Raw genomic sequence first — 15,733 nt, forward strand, 5'->3', positions numbered from 1 at the left:
TTATAGCAGAGGGAAGGTTGAAGGAAGAACATCAATAGCCAGTATAAGGATAGAAAGTACAACTGTTAACACAATCAGCTGCTAAACAAAAGGCTGGCAGTTTGATTCCTCCAAGAGGCTCCTTAGAAGAAAAGCTTAGCAATCTACTTCCAAAAATTCAACCATTGAAAACTTTATGGAGCACAATTCAAATTAGACACAAATGCAGTCACAATGTGTCAGAATTGACTCAATAGCAATGGGTATTGGTAACATGATAGGAGGGAAAGAAGAAAGGAAAGAGAATTCGGTGTGTGAAATGACCCTGACCTATCACTCAGTCCTGCCTATGAAAATCTTCGCTCTGCAACTTCCTAGTGCTTGGCAAGATAGCACCTCTCCACTAAACCATTTCTACCATGATCTGAAGTGGGTTTCCTGGACGTAAACATGTCTATGAACCCTGAAGAACACAACTTGCTAACTCAGCTGTTAGTGAGTGCTGATGTTACCAACTCTAAATCCTCCCCCAATCCAAAACAACAAAAAAAAAACACACTGCCATTGCATCAAATCCGACACATAGCCACCCCGTGGGACAGAGTAGACCTGCTCCTTAGGGTTTCCAAGGCTGGAAATATCTACGCAAGCAGACTGCCACAGCTTTCTTCCACGGAGTGGCCGGTAGCTTTGAACTGATGAACTTTTGGTTAGCAGCCAAGTGATCTGTCCACTGCGCCACCAGGGCTCCCACATAATAGCCTACAACAACTGAGTGAAGATAGTAAAATACAAATCACCACTAAGAGCTATTGCCAAAGAAAAGGCATGGAGTAGTTATTGCCCTAAAACCAAAGTTGCATTTTCACCGTTATCGCATCTTACTATATCCCTAAGCATGCACTAAAATGAAATATTATCTCCCATCAAAAGACGAAAAGCTCCTTGGGAGACACACTTATTCATGGTTAGTTCTTCAGACTCTGATATTAAATATTTAGCTGAATAAGTGAATTTTTATTATTTACTTGAGCAGCAGAAAAGAAGACAAAACTACTTAATGCATTTTTAATTCTCAATTGGGAGCACACACATTGGGTAGTATTGGGCACATAGGGTTTCCCTACAAAATTGCTCAATTTATAATCAATTCCACAAACAAAACACAAAGACATCTTAAGAACCAATATATTATTTTCAAGTAAATGTAACCTGAGAGAGAATGCATTTACCAGCTCTTCTTTTGCAGAATGGATACTGGAAGCACCTGTTTGCAACTTCAATCACACCAAAGGCAGGTTTTGAGTTGAAGGAGAAGAGATCTCCCTGAGCCATCCTCCCCCACAACTAATTGGATTCCTGAAAAAAACATGTGCAGGGAGGCATGAAACTCCTGGAAGGACTTGAAAATGGTAACCTTCAAGGAAAATGTGAGTTTTACAAAATTTCTTTATAAAAATTAGTCCATTTAGCCAGTTTATTAACGGATGATACTTGAGCAAGTTACATTTCTCAAGAACTCAGAGAATATAAGCAGCGAGGTTAGAGGGCTGGTGGGAAATTAGTGGGGAGAGGCAATCTGAAGGGAGGAACAGCAGCAATTATTGAAAGGAGAGGTCACTAAGATATTCAGAGACAGATTCTGAAGACTGAGTGCTGCTCAGAAGAGCAGGGAGGTCGATCTCACTGGCAGGGAGAGCAAGTACCACAGACCATTCGCTCTGGGATCTGGCCACGCCCCCAAACTCCATGACAGACTTCCTCAGATTTGTTCTCAGGTCCCAGGAAAAGGTTTCTTGTAACTCTTCAGGAAACCCGCTACCTAAAAAACACTTTTACTGGTTTAAAAGTGCTTTCATGTACTTAAAAGCAGAAAATACACAACAAAGATACACTTTTGTATTTTAAACTTTTTGTTCCTAATTTGGGATCATTGTAAGTGCAAAGCTATTATCCAGCCTTTTGCAGTTATTTTATTTCAAAATACAGGCAGAGACCAGAATAAAATACTCCTTGACAAACTCTTCTCTGTTACAAAAGTGGAGCTGAAAAGGAGGCTGGGAAAAGCAAAGAAAAAGGAGGCAGAAGAAAAAAATGTCAGGAATAATGGAATAACCTGTAACATTGATCAGACCTATGTCCCGAGACAATGATAATGAGAAACACCGTATGAAATGAGATACATGATTGCTGCTGCGTGTTTTCATTTGACATCTGTATAAATATCATTTCTAATAAGGAAATTATAGGCCTTTGATCCATATTTAAATATTTCCAGTAAAATTCTACAACCAAATGCCAAAAGCATTACATTAATACTGATTGCATCTTTCATTCATGCTCCATGCTGACGTCTTATGTTGCTTGTGTCTTCAAGTCCAATCATTTTTGACTTGACACAGGAGGTCATGACAAATCACACAGTGATAACAACATTCATCCTGCTGGGGATGACGGAGGACCCAAAATTACAAATCCTGCTTTTGGTATTTTTATTTCTCACCTACTTTTTGTGTGTGGCTGGGAACATGGCAATTATCACTCTCACACTTTTGGATTCCCATCTTCAAACTCCCATGTATTTTTTTCTCTGAAATTTCTCTTTCTTAGAAGTCTCATTCACCTCCGTCTGTATTCCCAGATTCCTGTACAGCCTGACAACTGGAGATAAAACTTGTACCTATAATGCTTGTTTCACACAATTGTTTTTTGGTGTCCTCTTTGGAGCAACTGAGTTTTTTCTCCTTGCTGCCATGGCCTATGATCGCTACGTGGCCATCTGTAAGCCCTTACATTACACAACCATCTTGAACAACAAGTTCTGCACTACACTCCTTCTCTGCTGTTGGATTGCTGGCCTGTTGATTATTGTGCCCCCTCTTTGCATGGGTCTCCGGCTGGAATTCTGTGACTCCAATCTCATTGATAGTTTTGCTTGTGACGCATATCCTATTCTACAGATCACCTGTTCCAACACAAAGCTTATAGAAAAGGTTGTTTTGGCTTTTGCTGTGCTAACACTGATTTCTACCCTACTGGGTGTGCTTCTCTCCTACACATACATCATCAGCACCATTCTAAAATTCCCTTCTGCCCAACAAAGGAAAAAGGCCTTTTCCACCTGTTCTTCTCACATGATTGTGGTTTCCATGAGCTATGGCAGTTCCATCTTCGCCTACATTAAACCTTCAGGAAGGGAAGGAATAGCCCTTAATAAGGTGGTGGGGCTGCTCTTAACCTCAGTTGCCCCTATGCTTAACCCTTTCATTTATACACTACGAAACAAGCAGGTAAAGGAAGCCTTCAAAGACACAGTAAAAAGGATCGCATTTCTCATAAATAAGTAAGAAATTGTTGATGTTTTGAGGCCAAGTTATGTTTAAATCTGAATAACCCATAAAAATTTTACATGAATTTGCCAAAGATAAACTTTCTATTCTGTAGATTTGTCAAACTACTTATCCCTGTGAACATTTTTCTCTCATAATTAGGAAAAAAAAAAAATCAAGGTACTCAGTTCTCTTTCAAATCTATTCGCTTTTGTTTTACCATTAATGCTTTCATCTAAGACTAGATTCGCAAGGTAGCCAATGTTGTAAAATGGAAATCAAACAAATAAAATCCAATTTTGTGGCCATATGGCCTACTTGTGATAAGGATTCTAAAGGCCGAGGGAACATTTTCCATCTGAGAACACTTCAATGTCTAACCTCCAATTTTTCAAGAGGAATTAAAAATTATTTACTGAAGCTTAAAATGTGGTACAGGGCAAAATTTTGTACTCCAGAGCTCCCCTTTCATTTTAAAACTTTCAAGATATTTCTGGATTATTTTCTGGTCCATTTTCAGGATTAAATAAAAGGAGTTAATGGGACAATCATAAAAATTGTGCAGAGAGCCTTCATCTTTCTTTTAAACTAATTTATTCACAAAAAAACTTTCTACTGGCTTATGCGAAAATTATTTGGATCTAGTTCTTCCTGACATATAAGTAGAGAAGAGAAGGAACCCCTTCCTAGTGTTGGGTGTCTTCTCCTGACACTGACAGTGTTTACAAGTCTCAAGGAGAAAAAGGCCTGAATTTGGAGACAAGATATCTAGACCTTGGCTGAATAATTTCTTCAACTATCCAGAATTCCATTATACCTTGTGTTAATGAAAATGTTCAGAGTTAAGAAGATTAATAAAAATAATAGATATTGTTCCTAATTTGAGAAGAACATGTTAATGGGCATTTGGTTGGCTAGCGTAGGCCGACTTCTGGAAATCAATTACAAGCATAGCGTGAAAAAACTGAATGGACCTAAAGATGAAGGAGAAGAAAAGATAAGGAGGGAGAACAATGTAAGTAACCTGGACCTACCCAATGCCCTGGAGTCGATTCTGACTCATAATGATTCTATAAGACACAGTAGAACTGCCCCATAGGGTTTCCAAGGAGCTGCTGGTGGATGTGCACTGCCGACCTTTTGGTGAGCAGCCAAAACCTTAACCACTGCACCACCAGTGCCCTGACTTGAACCTAGTGACTACTAATTCCTTCTATAAGATACTAAAAGCCTCTGCTCACATTCTATCTTTCTGAAAATACTGTTCATACTTTTAAATACATATACAAACTTTATTTATATTTAATGAATATCATCTCGTGCTCAGAGATATACTTTATAATGTCATAAGGTTTTCAAAAATTCATTTTAAGTCATGTGGATAGAATGTGCATATGCTCTGTGCACTTCAAAACTCTGGGGGCAAAAGGGCTTTATTGTCCAGAAAGCTTCTCATTTTGTCATCTTAGAACCATGAAAACTTCCCCAAATGTGCTAATTTCCTTTTCGATAGTTTACTAAAAATGCATCACTAATATGTGTATATTCACTTAGCAGTCGGGTGAATTACTTTGCCTGAGTTATAACTCCGTAGAAAAAACACTCTATATACATAAATCTCATTCTCTGCAATATCTAGCTGTGTCTAATTTGTAAAAGCTTTGGATGAAGGTAGACAAGGTTGAATACCTTCTGGACTTTCAAAGAGATAAGCCTGCCCCATTGACCTTGCTGGGCCTGAGTGCAGTTGGATAGAACCAATACTGCACATGCAGGAGCTTCATGAAAGATAACCACTCGGCATCTATTCTGGACAACGAGCTTCTCACCTCTCATTCATCTGGTCACCTCACTAAGAGGGAACACCAGGGGGCGGCATTTTACAGGTCTTTCAAGTTTCAGCAGGAGTTGGAAGCACAAAAATAAATGGGGTCACTCCTGGATACATCTGTGCTTCCTAAAAATTACCTCAGATTGTACTGGAATTGATCGTGGCTTTTCACCCTCCACAGGTTCATCAGAATATAGTAAGAATTCTGTCATTTAATGGTATGTGTAGGGTGGAGAAATTTCTCAAAGAGGGGAAAACACCTTAGACGTAGACAATATTAAAGAATTCCTTCTTGAAGAAGGGATGCCTATTCATCACCTCTACACTAGCTGTCATTGAACAATCAGATTTCACTGTGTGACCTGCAGTCTTTTTGTAAGAAGTCTCCAAAAGATCAGCAACATAAAACTGTGCATGCTTTTAATATTTATAAATTATATCCTCATTGTACCCCAGAACATTTTCTCCAGCAATTCCTGTGAAGTCACCTACCTCCTTTATAATGAGATATAACCCACTTTTGTGTCATAGACCTCACTGCTCACTTGTGATTGTTATCTGAATGATTAAGGAAATGACAGTGTGGCCATGAAGGTCCGTAAGGTACATGGTGAGAGAAGAAGTGAGAAGAGAAAATATATAGTTAAGGGAAGGAGGAAAGATATTTCTTCTGCTTCCATACTAGACCTGTCACATTCTTTCATTTGTTCATTCAAGAATTATTTGCTGAGTGATTACTATGTGCCACAGTGTGGTTTTTGCACTGGAATATAGCACTGAACACATAGGACAAAATTCCTGATGTCATGGAGGGTATGTTTCACTCTCAGAAGAGAAAAAGTGGATACTGAGAATGCAAGCAAGACCTCCCTGTTTCACCGCTTTCCCTTGGACCTTAAACCCTTCTTTGATTATGGGCCTTGGGAAATGAAAATAAATGCAATCCTCAAATTAAATGACAATGATTTTATCATGCTGACTAAATTCAGGGCTACTTGAATGATTGATTTGAATGGAAGCTTGGAGATCACTTTTGCAGCCCAGTCCATGCACTGATTCCATTCAACCCTATGTTCCACGTCTCCTGATTGACTCAGCCTGCTGTTGTCCTGTGTTAGATGCTACCATTGCCCCATCCTCACCAGTCTCTCTGTGACTGCTTTTCTCAAAAATCTATTTAACTTTTGTCCCTAAAGATGGCAACAAAAGCAAAATTATCCCTTCAGATTCAAAACCCCCAGGGAACATACTGTTTGTCAGCACAATAAGCCCTAAAGTGGCTGCTCTGCAGAGAGACATAAACTTTATTATTTGGATATTTAAAACCCTGCAAAAAAGAGAATGTATCACGCACTGAGTAATCAGCATCATTTTCCTGAAAATAGAAGAAGCCCTAGAAACTCTCTGACATTCAAATTATTTTTTGTGTCTAATTTCATAAACATCTATTCAAAGTATGGCTAGTATTATGCTTAGTAGTATAGAAAATTAACAGAAGTAAATCTGCCTCATGATAAGAACTTAATATACATGACATATACCATGGAAAGTTAACAATACAAGGAATTTCACAAAGCAACAGAGATTGAAGGGTCACATATATGACACAGATCGTGAGTGTTTTCAATACAGAAAGAAGGCCACTATGGCCGAGGGAAATAATGATAGCTTTTATGTTATTTATTATGTGCCATACGCTGTTCCAACATGCAAGACAATAATAGAATATGATAATAGAAACAATTAAAAATCCTATGCATTGTATATTATTATTATCAATATCAATATGTCATTATTAATACTTATACTGATATGCTATAACAATTATCCCCATATTACAAGCAAGGAAACTGAGGCACAGAATCAAGGTCAGACATCTAACAGAGGGAAAACATAAGTGTCGAACCCAGGTAATCTGGATCCAGAATCCATGCACATAACCAGAATACCATACTGCTTGCTAGTTTGCCATGTGCTGTGAAGGGACAGGTGGAATTCCATTTACACCGGGGAGAGATTTATAGGGATGTAAAAGCAAGCACAGAACATTCTCCAGAAAGAAGTGAGTCAAGGAAACACATAAATCCTTACATCAGAGAAAAATGTTCATCTGAAAAAGATACACAAGATAGAAATGACTGATAACATACAATAACTGATTAGTAAGAGAAATGAATGAAACCTGAGCCTAACTCATAGAATTTGAGTGTGGACAACTGAAAATATGCTACCATTGACAGAAATATGCAATTGTGTCATTACTCGGAGAAATTTCGTTGCCTAGAAGATATCAAAGAGGCAAGACTTGGCAGTTTGGAACAGGTTGACTAGGTTATAGGAAAAACAGCTCTCCAGATGGAGAATTAGTATTGTAGATTTTGATCATTCCTCAAAATTGGTCTCTGTCCCTTCCTACGGACACATTTCTTAAATTCACTATTCATATTCTTGCATGATCATCCAAAAATGCCTTTAAGCATGTTTGTTTGTTTGTCTTTGTGGACCTCTTCAAAGTCTGTCTATTGGGGAGAGGTTAGAGTCAAATTTCCTTAAAATAGCATTCCAGGACTTTTGTAATCTGGCCTAAAACATTCAACACACTAACCTCCTCTAATAACCCCTCATATCTTTTTTTAAGCCACATGAAACCAGCTCTCTGCAATATCTTCTTCCTAGCCTGGAAGATCCTTCCCCCTATTGTCCAACCTTTAAGGCAAAACACTTACAAGAGAACTTCCACAAAGTTGTTCTTTGATACACTAGGTGAACTATCTATGCTCCTATCAAATGGATGGCAACTGGTTTGGTTTGCTTTTGGATCTAAGACCATTCCCTCCACGCCCTGTGCAATAGAACCCACATCCACTCACAAAGACAATGCACCCATTATTTTCCCCATCTCTTCTGCACCTTATGCCCATCTAATAGGCCCTTCCCATGCCCTTACAAACATGCATGTAATTTATTCTAAAATTGCTCTCTTATCTTCACCAATACTTCACCTACTCTCCTGTTTCTCTGTGGGGTTTTTCAGCAATATTTCTGTAAACAGTTATCTATACTCCCTGTATTGCCTAAAAGTATGCCATCAGAAGGTAACACATTAACATTTTTTAAATGCTGCAATTGTACAATGTGGAATTTCATAGCCAGGGAAAATATCTTTCAAATATGAAAATAAAACATTTTCAGACCAAAAAAAAAAAAAGAAAAAAAAAAGGCAAAGAACATGTATGGCTAGCAAGCCTGTAGTAAAAGACATGTTAAAGAATCTCTGCTTGAGGAAGACAAATTACACCACGTGAAAAACTAGAATTATACAAAAGGACGAAGAGTGCCATAAATGGTAAATATGTGTGTAGTTTCCCATAGATCGGGGTGATTGACATTGTTGTTCTTGTTGGTATTGCCAAGTCAGACCCTGACTCATAGAAACCCCATACACAAAGGGATCTGACGCCTGGGATCCATTAGGTTTTTTTTTACAGATTTTTGAAGGAGATCACTGGGCCTTCCTTTTGGTACTGATTGGTAAGGCTGAAATGTACCAACATACGAATTCCAAACAAACTGGCATTGTTTGGGGACTACGAACAAATATATATATGGTGATTAATACAGTGTTTCTAAATAAAGAATTGTAGAGGAAAAACACGACCCTTGAGCAACTGCAGTAGCTATTTTTGCAATGTTAGTTGTTACGGTCAAGGATTGTCTTAGATTATTGGATGAATAGATCTATTGAAGTCCTGAGAAGAATAGTGCTCCAAAATCCTGTTTAACGTATGAGACATTTGAGTCGTGGCTGCTAACTGAAAGGTTGGAGGTTTGGGTCCACCCATATGCACCTTGGAAGAAAGGCTTCACAATCTACTTCCAAAAATGTAGCCACTGAAACCCTAAGGAGCATAGTTCTACGCTGACACACACGTGGTCACCAAGGGTCAGAGTCAATTTGAGGCCAACTGGTTTCTAACCATTGGTGGATGGAAGGATATTTTCTTCATTACCTGAGTACAGTACAGTGAATTGATTTTATATGGCCTTTCCAGCCATGGTTGTGTAACTTCCCCAAATTAATTGACTGGGATAATGCAAACGAGGTGTGTAAAACTCTTGCAGGACTATACAAATGAGGTGACTGTTCCCTACCAAGAGGATTGGTTTTGCCATTCAGCTAGGCTTAAAAAGGCTAATCCCACAGAGATTCAGGGAACCTCACTACCATATAGAAGTTTGGAGCAGAGCATGTACTTTGGACCAAGGAGCTAGGATCCCAGCCCTGAGCATCTCCTACACCTAGAAGAGAGAGGGAATGCTGAAGACCGTGAGAGACAGCAGGTAAGAGTCTGACTTGCCCAAGGAGAGAGAATTGAGCACCTTTAGGCAAGAGGCTTGCTGGTGGACCTAAAAAATTTGTAACACTTGTTTGTGCAGGGCAAAAGAGGCCTACGTGTGCCCTGTACAGGGGTGGCATACATCCACTCCTGGGCATCAGGGTCTGGGATAGCATGATGGCAAGATAGCCCCGCAGGCCTAGGTAGCATGGTGGGATCCAGCAGCAGAGGTTTAGGGGGCCCAGCAGCAGAGGTTTAGGAGATCCCGTGCAGGGCTTTTCCAGCTGGCAACAAGGCCCAGTAAGGCCTAGAAGTAGAGTAGAAGCTTCTAGAGCAGTTGAAGTCCCCTAAATGCATAGTGGTAACCAGAGGCAGTGGTGATATGAACAGTGCATCTGACCTGAACCACCATGTGCCTGTCTAGCTACATAAGAATGGATGAGGATAATTTGAGGAAAGATAAGCGTTTTCTCTTTGAGAATCTGTTGTTGTTTACTGTCTGTTACTTATAAATAATAATAGTGGTGTTCGCTTCACCAACACTGTGAAACCCTCTCATGCGTCTGACTCGATCACAGATGAACATAGCACGCACAGAATGGTTGATACCAGTGGAGGTATGTGCCTCATTCCTAGCAGTCTACCGGCTGCCAAGAGGTTTGAGGCATACCTTGTCTGCATGTGCAATGCAGACAGACAAACATGTATATTCATTGAGCTTGTTATTTTCCCTCTATTTGGTCTCATATACTGAACTGTAGTTGGATTTCATTTGGGATACAGAACACAACTCTGTGATATTTTTCGATTTATGGATTATTAATGCTAGACACAAATAGGCAACATAAAATTCTATTTCTGCTTTTTTTCTTTTAACATACTACTTAGAGATTAAAAACCTGAAAAAAAAAAAAAAAACTCTCAGGTTCGTATATTATTAAAAACCTCCTGAATTCACAACCCTAACAGTTCACATCGCCAGCTCCTTGTTTCCTCTGAATTGTGAATTAATGGCTTATAAATACAGCTATGGATTAATGATGGAGTGTGGGAAATGAAGCTGTTGCTGAAGTGTGAGAAATTGGTTAAGATGACAAAAATATAAAGAATAACTATAAACACTATCATGTTTGAACTGGAACATCTAAGTAAGTTCCAAAGACATATACCCAGGGATGGCAATATCTTGGAAATATGAGTCCTTCAGGCCTTACCACCCACTATGTTTCTGTAAATGCAGCATTATCGAAGAGGTAATTTTCCTGAGTAGTAACTTTTCCATTTATTTTGGAGCACAGCAACATCTGCCTCTATCTCCCCTTGGGGAATAGAAAGAGGGTGCTTGTCTCCCATAAAAGTCATATGATAGAAGGTATGTCAATAGAATCATTTGGAGAAACGGGGGATATTTTCAAAAGGGGAAAATGAAGTATTACTAACTAGCTGAATGCTTCCTGGTCGGCAGAAACTTAAGCCCTAAAGCTGTAGACTAAAGTGAGAGACTGCTTGAAAGGAACTTACCCAAGGTAGTAACTTACTAGGGCAAGGACTCTGTCAGAGGTTTTTTGTTGAAGCAGGAACTGACCATGTATTACATGAGTGAAGGTGGAAAAGGAATCGAGAAGAATGAAAGAGAAACAACAGCAGATAGATACATCCTTCTTCCCCAAATCACAACTCTAAGCTAGAAAACCTGGCCTAGTAAGAAGTATTCATATAGACACAACACTGAAGTTTTGATCTTGATTTGATGAACTTTTAATATCTGATAATGAGATACAGTTACAAAATGAAAACAATCAGAGCTGTGGTTTCTGCTTAAGAATTCATCAGTCAGCTTTAGGAAACAAAGCAGGTTTGGAGATAGTAGGTGGGTAAAAATAAAAACATTTTTGAAACCTTTAAAAAAATCCAGTCAATAATCAGATAAGAGAAAAGAATGATATGAAATACATGGAAAATACTCATATGTTAGGATGTGGTTCAAATTTTTAAATGGTATTATTTGAAACAGTCACCACTCATCTGTCAGTTTCTCCTACTGTTGTGGCTTGTGTGTTGCTATGGTGCTAGAAGCTATGCCACCAATATTTCAAAAACCGGCAGGGTCAGCCATGGTGGACAGTTTCAGTGGAGATTCCACACTAAGGCAGACTAGCAAGAAGGGCCTGTCAGACTACTTCTGAAAAGATTGGCCAAGGAAAACCTCGTGAATAACAGTGGGAAATTGTCTGATATAGTGCTGCAGGGCACTGGAAGTGCAACTAGGGAAGAGATGCCTCCTCAAATTAGAGTCAAATTTAATGACGTAGATTGAGTTAAGCTCAGGACCTTCATTTGCTGATGTGACATGAATAAAATGAGAAGAAACAGCTGCAAACATCTATTAAAAATTGGAATGTAGAATGTATGAAGTATGGATCTAGAAAAATTGGAAGTCATCAAAAATGAAATAGAACACATAAACATCAATATCCTAGGCATTAGTGAACTGAAATGGACTGGTATTCACCATTTTGAATAAATCATACTGTCTGCTATGCCTGAAAAGAGAAATTGAAGAGGAATGGTGTCACATTCATTGTCAAAAAGAAGATTTCAAGGACTATCCTGAAGTACACCTCAGCCACTGAAAGGATAATATTCATACACCTATAAGGAAGACCAGTTAATAAGCCCATTATTCAAATTTATGCACCAACCACTAATAACTATGATGAAGAAATCGAAGATTTTTACAAATATCTACAGTCTGAAATTGATCAAATATGCAATCAAAATTAACTGATAATTACTGGCAATTGGAAACAAAGAAGAAGGATCGGTAACTAGAAAATACGGCCTTGAGGATAGAACTGAAGCTGGAGATCATGTGATAAAATTTTGCAAGACCAACAACTTCTTCTTTGCAAATACCTTTTTCAACAACATAAAAGGCAACTATACATGGGGACCCCACCAGATAGAATGCACACAAAATGGCTACATCTTTGGAAAAAGATAATGGAGTCAGAACAAGGCCAGGGGCCGATTGTTGAATAGACCATCAATTGCTTATATGCAAGTTCAGGTTGAAGCTAAAGAATATTAAAACAAGACCTTGACAGCCAAAATACGAACTTCAGTATATCCCACCTGAGTGATCTCAATGATAAATTTGACGCATTGAACACTAATGACCAAAGAACAGACGAGCTATGCAATCACATCAAGGACATCATATATGAGGAAAGCAAAAGTCATTGAAAAGGAAGGAAAGAAAGAAAAGACCAAATAGATTCCAGAAGAAACTCTTAAACTTTCTCTTGAATGTAGAGTAGCTAAAGGAAACAAAAGACATGATGAAATAAAAGAGCTAAACAGAAGATTTCAAAAGGCAGCTCAAGAAGACGAAGTAAAGTATTATAACGAAATGTGCAAAGACCTGGAGTTAGAAATAACAACAACATAACAAACACAAATTTTAAAAGGTAGTCTAAAAAACAAACATTATTTTATGGCCCTTTCAGGTTATATGAAAATATAAGGGAGATCATGGGCTTATGGAAGAAAAATAAACCATGTTACAACCTGTAGGTTTAAGAGCCATATATATAAAAGTCAGTGGAAAATTTGCCTATACATGAGTTTTTCCAAATTTGGTGTACATGTTAACAATCTTGGGTAGCTGTTTAACAATTTACTTCCTATGCTCTACCAACTGCTATCAGTGGAGAAGGGGAAGGAAACTCACACCAGCCACGAATTCAAGGCAGAGTTTAGATGCCATGACGAGGAAGGGCAAAGATGCTGATCAAGTCCTGCTCCCAGGCACAGAGATCCGACTAAGATTAAACCAGAATCTCAGAGAAATCCCTTCCCCTATCACAAGTTGAGTATGATTAACAGCAAACTGCTGGAGGAGAGTACAAGAGCTTTAGAGAGAGAAAATCTCTGTGTCTCAGGTGTGCAAGGATACCTGAAAACGGAACCAAGAGCATAACACCAAAAGAAATTCTCTTGCTTACCAGCCCACACCTAGAAAATGGCAACAGCACCCCATCACTAAAAAATAAAAAAAAAATTCAAACCTGTGGTTCACTGAAGATGATAGCAACAAGAAAAATAAACCATGCTCAACCCCTGGCTAAACTAACACTACCTGCCTGATAAAATAAGAGCATGTGGATTTCCACCATTAAATGCTATGTATCTCAGTATCAAATCTTCTATGCACGACGTCTAACAATCTAAAAAGAAAGAAAGAAAACAAAAAAAGAGATGGGGGATGAGAGAGAGAAAGAAGGATAACAAAAGAGAACAAATGGCAAGATATAAAGTAATTATCAAAGTCACAATTGGCGATGAGTCAAATGTTGCAACTCTCAAACAGAACATATAAAATAACTGTTTAATATGTTAAAGGATCTGGTGGAAAATACAGACAAAATGTATGAGAAGAATAGAAACCTCAGAGGTAAAATGGAAACGATAACAAAAGATAAATGATGAATGTTAGAAATGAAAAAGAAAAATACCAGAGTTGTAGGATTCTTTCAAATGTTTCATTAACCAATTGGACAAGCTAATAAAATGGCTAGGGAACAGGAAGGCTTGTTGTTTTTCGCTGTCACTGAGTCCATTTCGACTCATAGTAACCACACATACAAGAGAAGGAAACGCTGGCTGATCCTGTGCCATCCTCACAATCCTTGCTATGTTTCAGCCCATTGGTGCAGCCACTGTGTCAATCTCTCTTATTGAGGGTCTTCCGCTTTTTTGCTGACCCTCAGTTTTACCAAGCATGATGTCCTTCTCTGGGGACTGCCCCTCCTGATAACACATCCAAAGCACATGAGATGAAGTCTTGTCATCCTTGCTTATAACGAGCACTCTGGCTGTACTCCTTCGAAGACAGATTTGTTCACTCTTCTGGCAGTCCATGGTATATTCAATATTCTTCCCCAACACCATAATTCAAAAGCATCAATTCTTCTTCTGTCTTGCTTATTCATTACCCACCTTTCGAATGTGTAAAAAGTAATAGAAAATACCACAACTTGGGTCAGGCTCAACTTACTCCTAAAAGGGACATCTTTGCTTTTGAGCACTTCAAAGAGGTCTTTTGCAGCAGATTTGCCCAGTGCACTACATTTGATTTTTTGACTGCTATTTCTATGTGCTTTGGGTATGAATCCAAGTAAAATGAAATCCTTGGCAACTTCAATATTTTCTCCATTTATTATGATGTTCCTTATTGGTTCAGTTGTAAGGGTTTTTGTTTTCTTTATGTTGAGGTGGAATCCATACTGAAGGCTGTAGACTTTGAGCAGTAAATGCCCAATTCGCTTACTTCCAGGAAACAAGGTTGTATCATCTGCACATCACAGTTTAATAATGAGTCTTCCTCCATTCCCGATGCCACATTCTTCTTCATATACTCTGGCTTCTTGGATTATTTGCACCGCTTAAAGATTGAAAAAGTATGATGAAAGGATATAACCCTGACACACACTTTTTCCGATTTTAAACCAGTCAGTGCAGAACAGATCATCAGTTGCTCATATGCAAATTCAAGTTGAAGCCGAAGAATATTAAAACAAGACCATGAAAGCCCATGTAAAACTTTGAGCATATCCTACCTGGGGGATATACGAAAAGTGAAGAATATGCTCCGCATTTCTCGAGCTGAAAGAACTCAAGAAAAAAAATCGGACCCTGAGATGCAATATTAAAGGATTCCATTGTCAAAAAAAACTCTGTCCTATAGAGTCACTATGAGTCAGAATCAACTTGAGGGGACTGGGTTCTGGGTTTATTGTCAAAACACTGAAGGACCAGGAAGCATCAAAAGAAGATGGAAGGAATACACAGAGTCACTGTACCAAAAAGAATCGGTGAACGTTCAACCATTTCTAGAGTTAGCATATGATCAAGAGCCAATGGTACTGAAGGAAGAAGTGCAAGCTGCACTGAAGCCGTTGGCAAAAAACAAGGCTCTGGGAATTGAGGGAATACCAGTTGAGCTGTTTCAACAAACTGATGCAACACTGGGAGTTCACTCACCTAAGGCCAGAAATTTGGAAGACAGCTCCTTGGCAAACCTACTGGAAGAGATCTATATTTTTGCCCATTGCAAAGAAAGATGATCCAACAGAATGTGGAAAATATCAAACAATATCATTAATATCACACACAAGTAAAATTTTGCCAAAGATCATTCAAAAGAGGCTGCAGCAGGATATTGACTGAAACAAAAAGAGAAAAAAAGCAACCAA

At 38.6% G+C, this 15,733-nt stretch overlaps 1 protein-coding gene across 1 annotated transcript; it reads left to right on the top strand.

Annotated features, from left to right (window-relative positions):
* Positions 1-2,732: 2,732 nt before the first annotated feature.
* LOC135231300 (olfactory receptor 6C2-like) lies at positions 2,733-3,326 on the top strand. Its single transcript, XM_064285130.1, has one exon. It carries the CDS (start codon positions 2,733-2,735, stop codon positions 3,324-3,326), a length of 594 nt encoding a protein of 197 aa, XP_064141200.1.
* The last annotated feature ends 12,407 nt before the right edge of the window (positions 3,327-15,733 follow it).

This window comes from Loxodonta africana, chromosome 4 (genome assembly GCF_030014295.1).
Source record: "Loxodonta africana isolate mLoxAfr1 chromosome 4, mLoxAfr1.hap2, whole genome shotgun sequence".
Taxonomy (NCBI): Eukaryota; Metazoa; Chordata; class Mammalia; order Proboscidea; family Elephantidae; genus Loxodonta; species Loxodonta africana.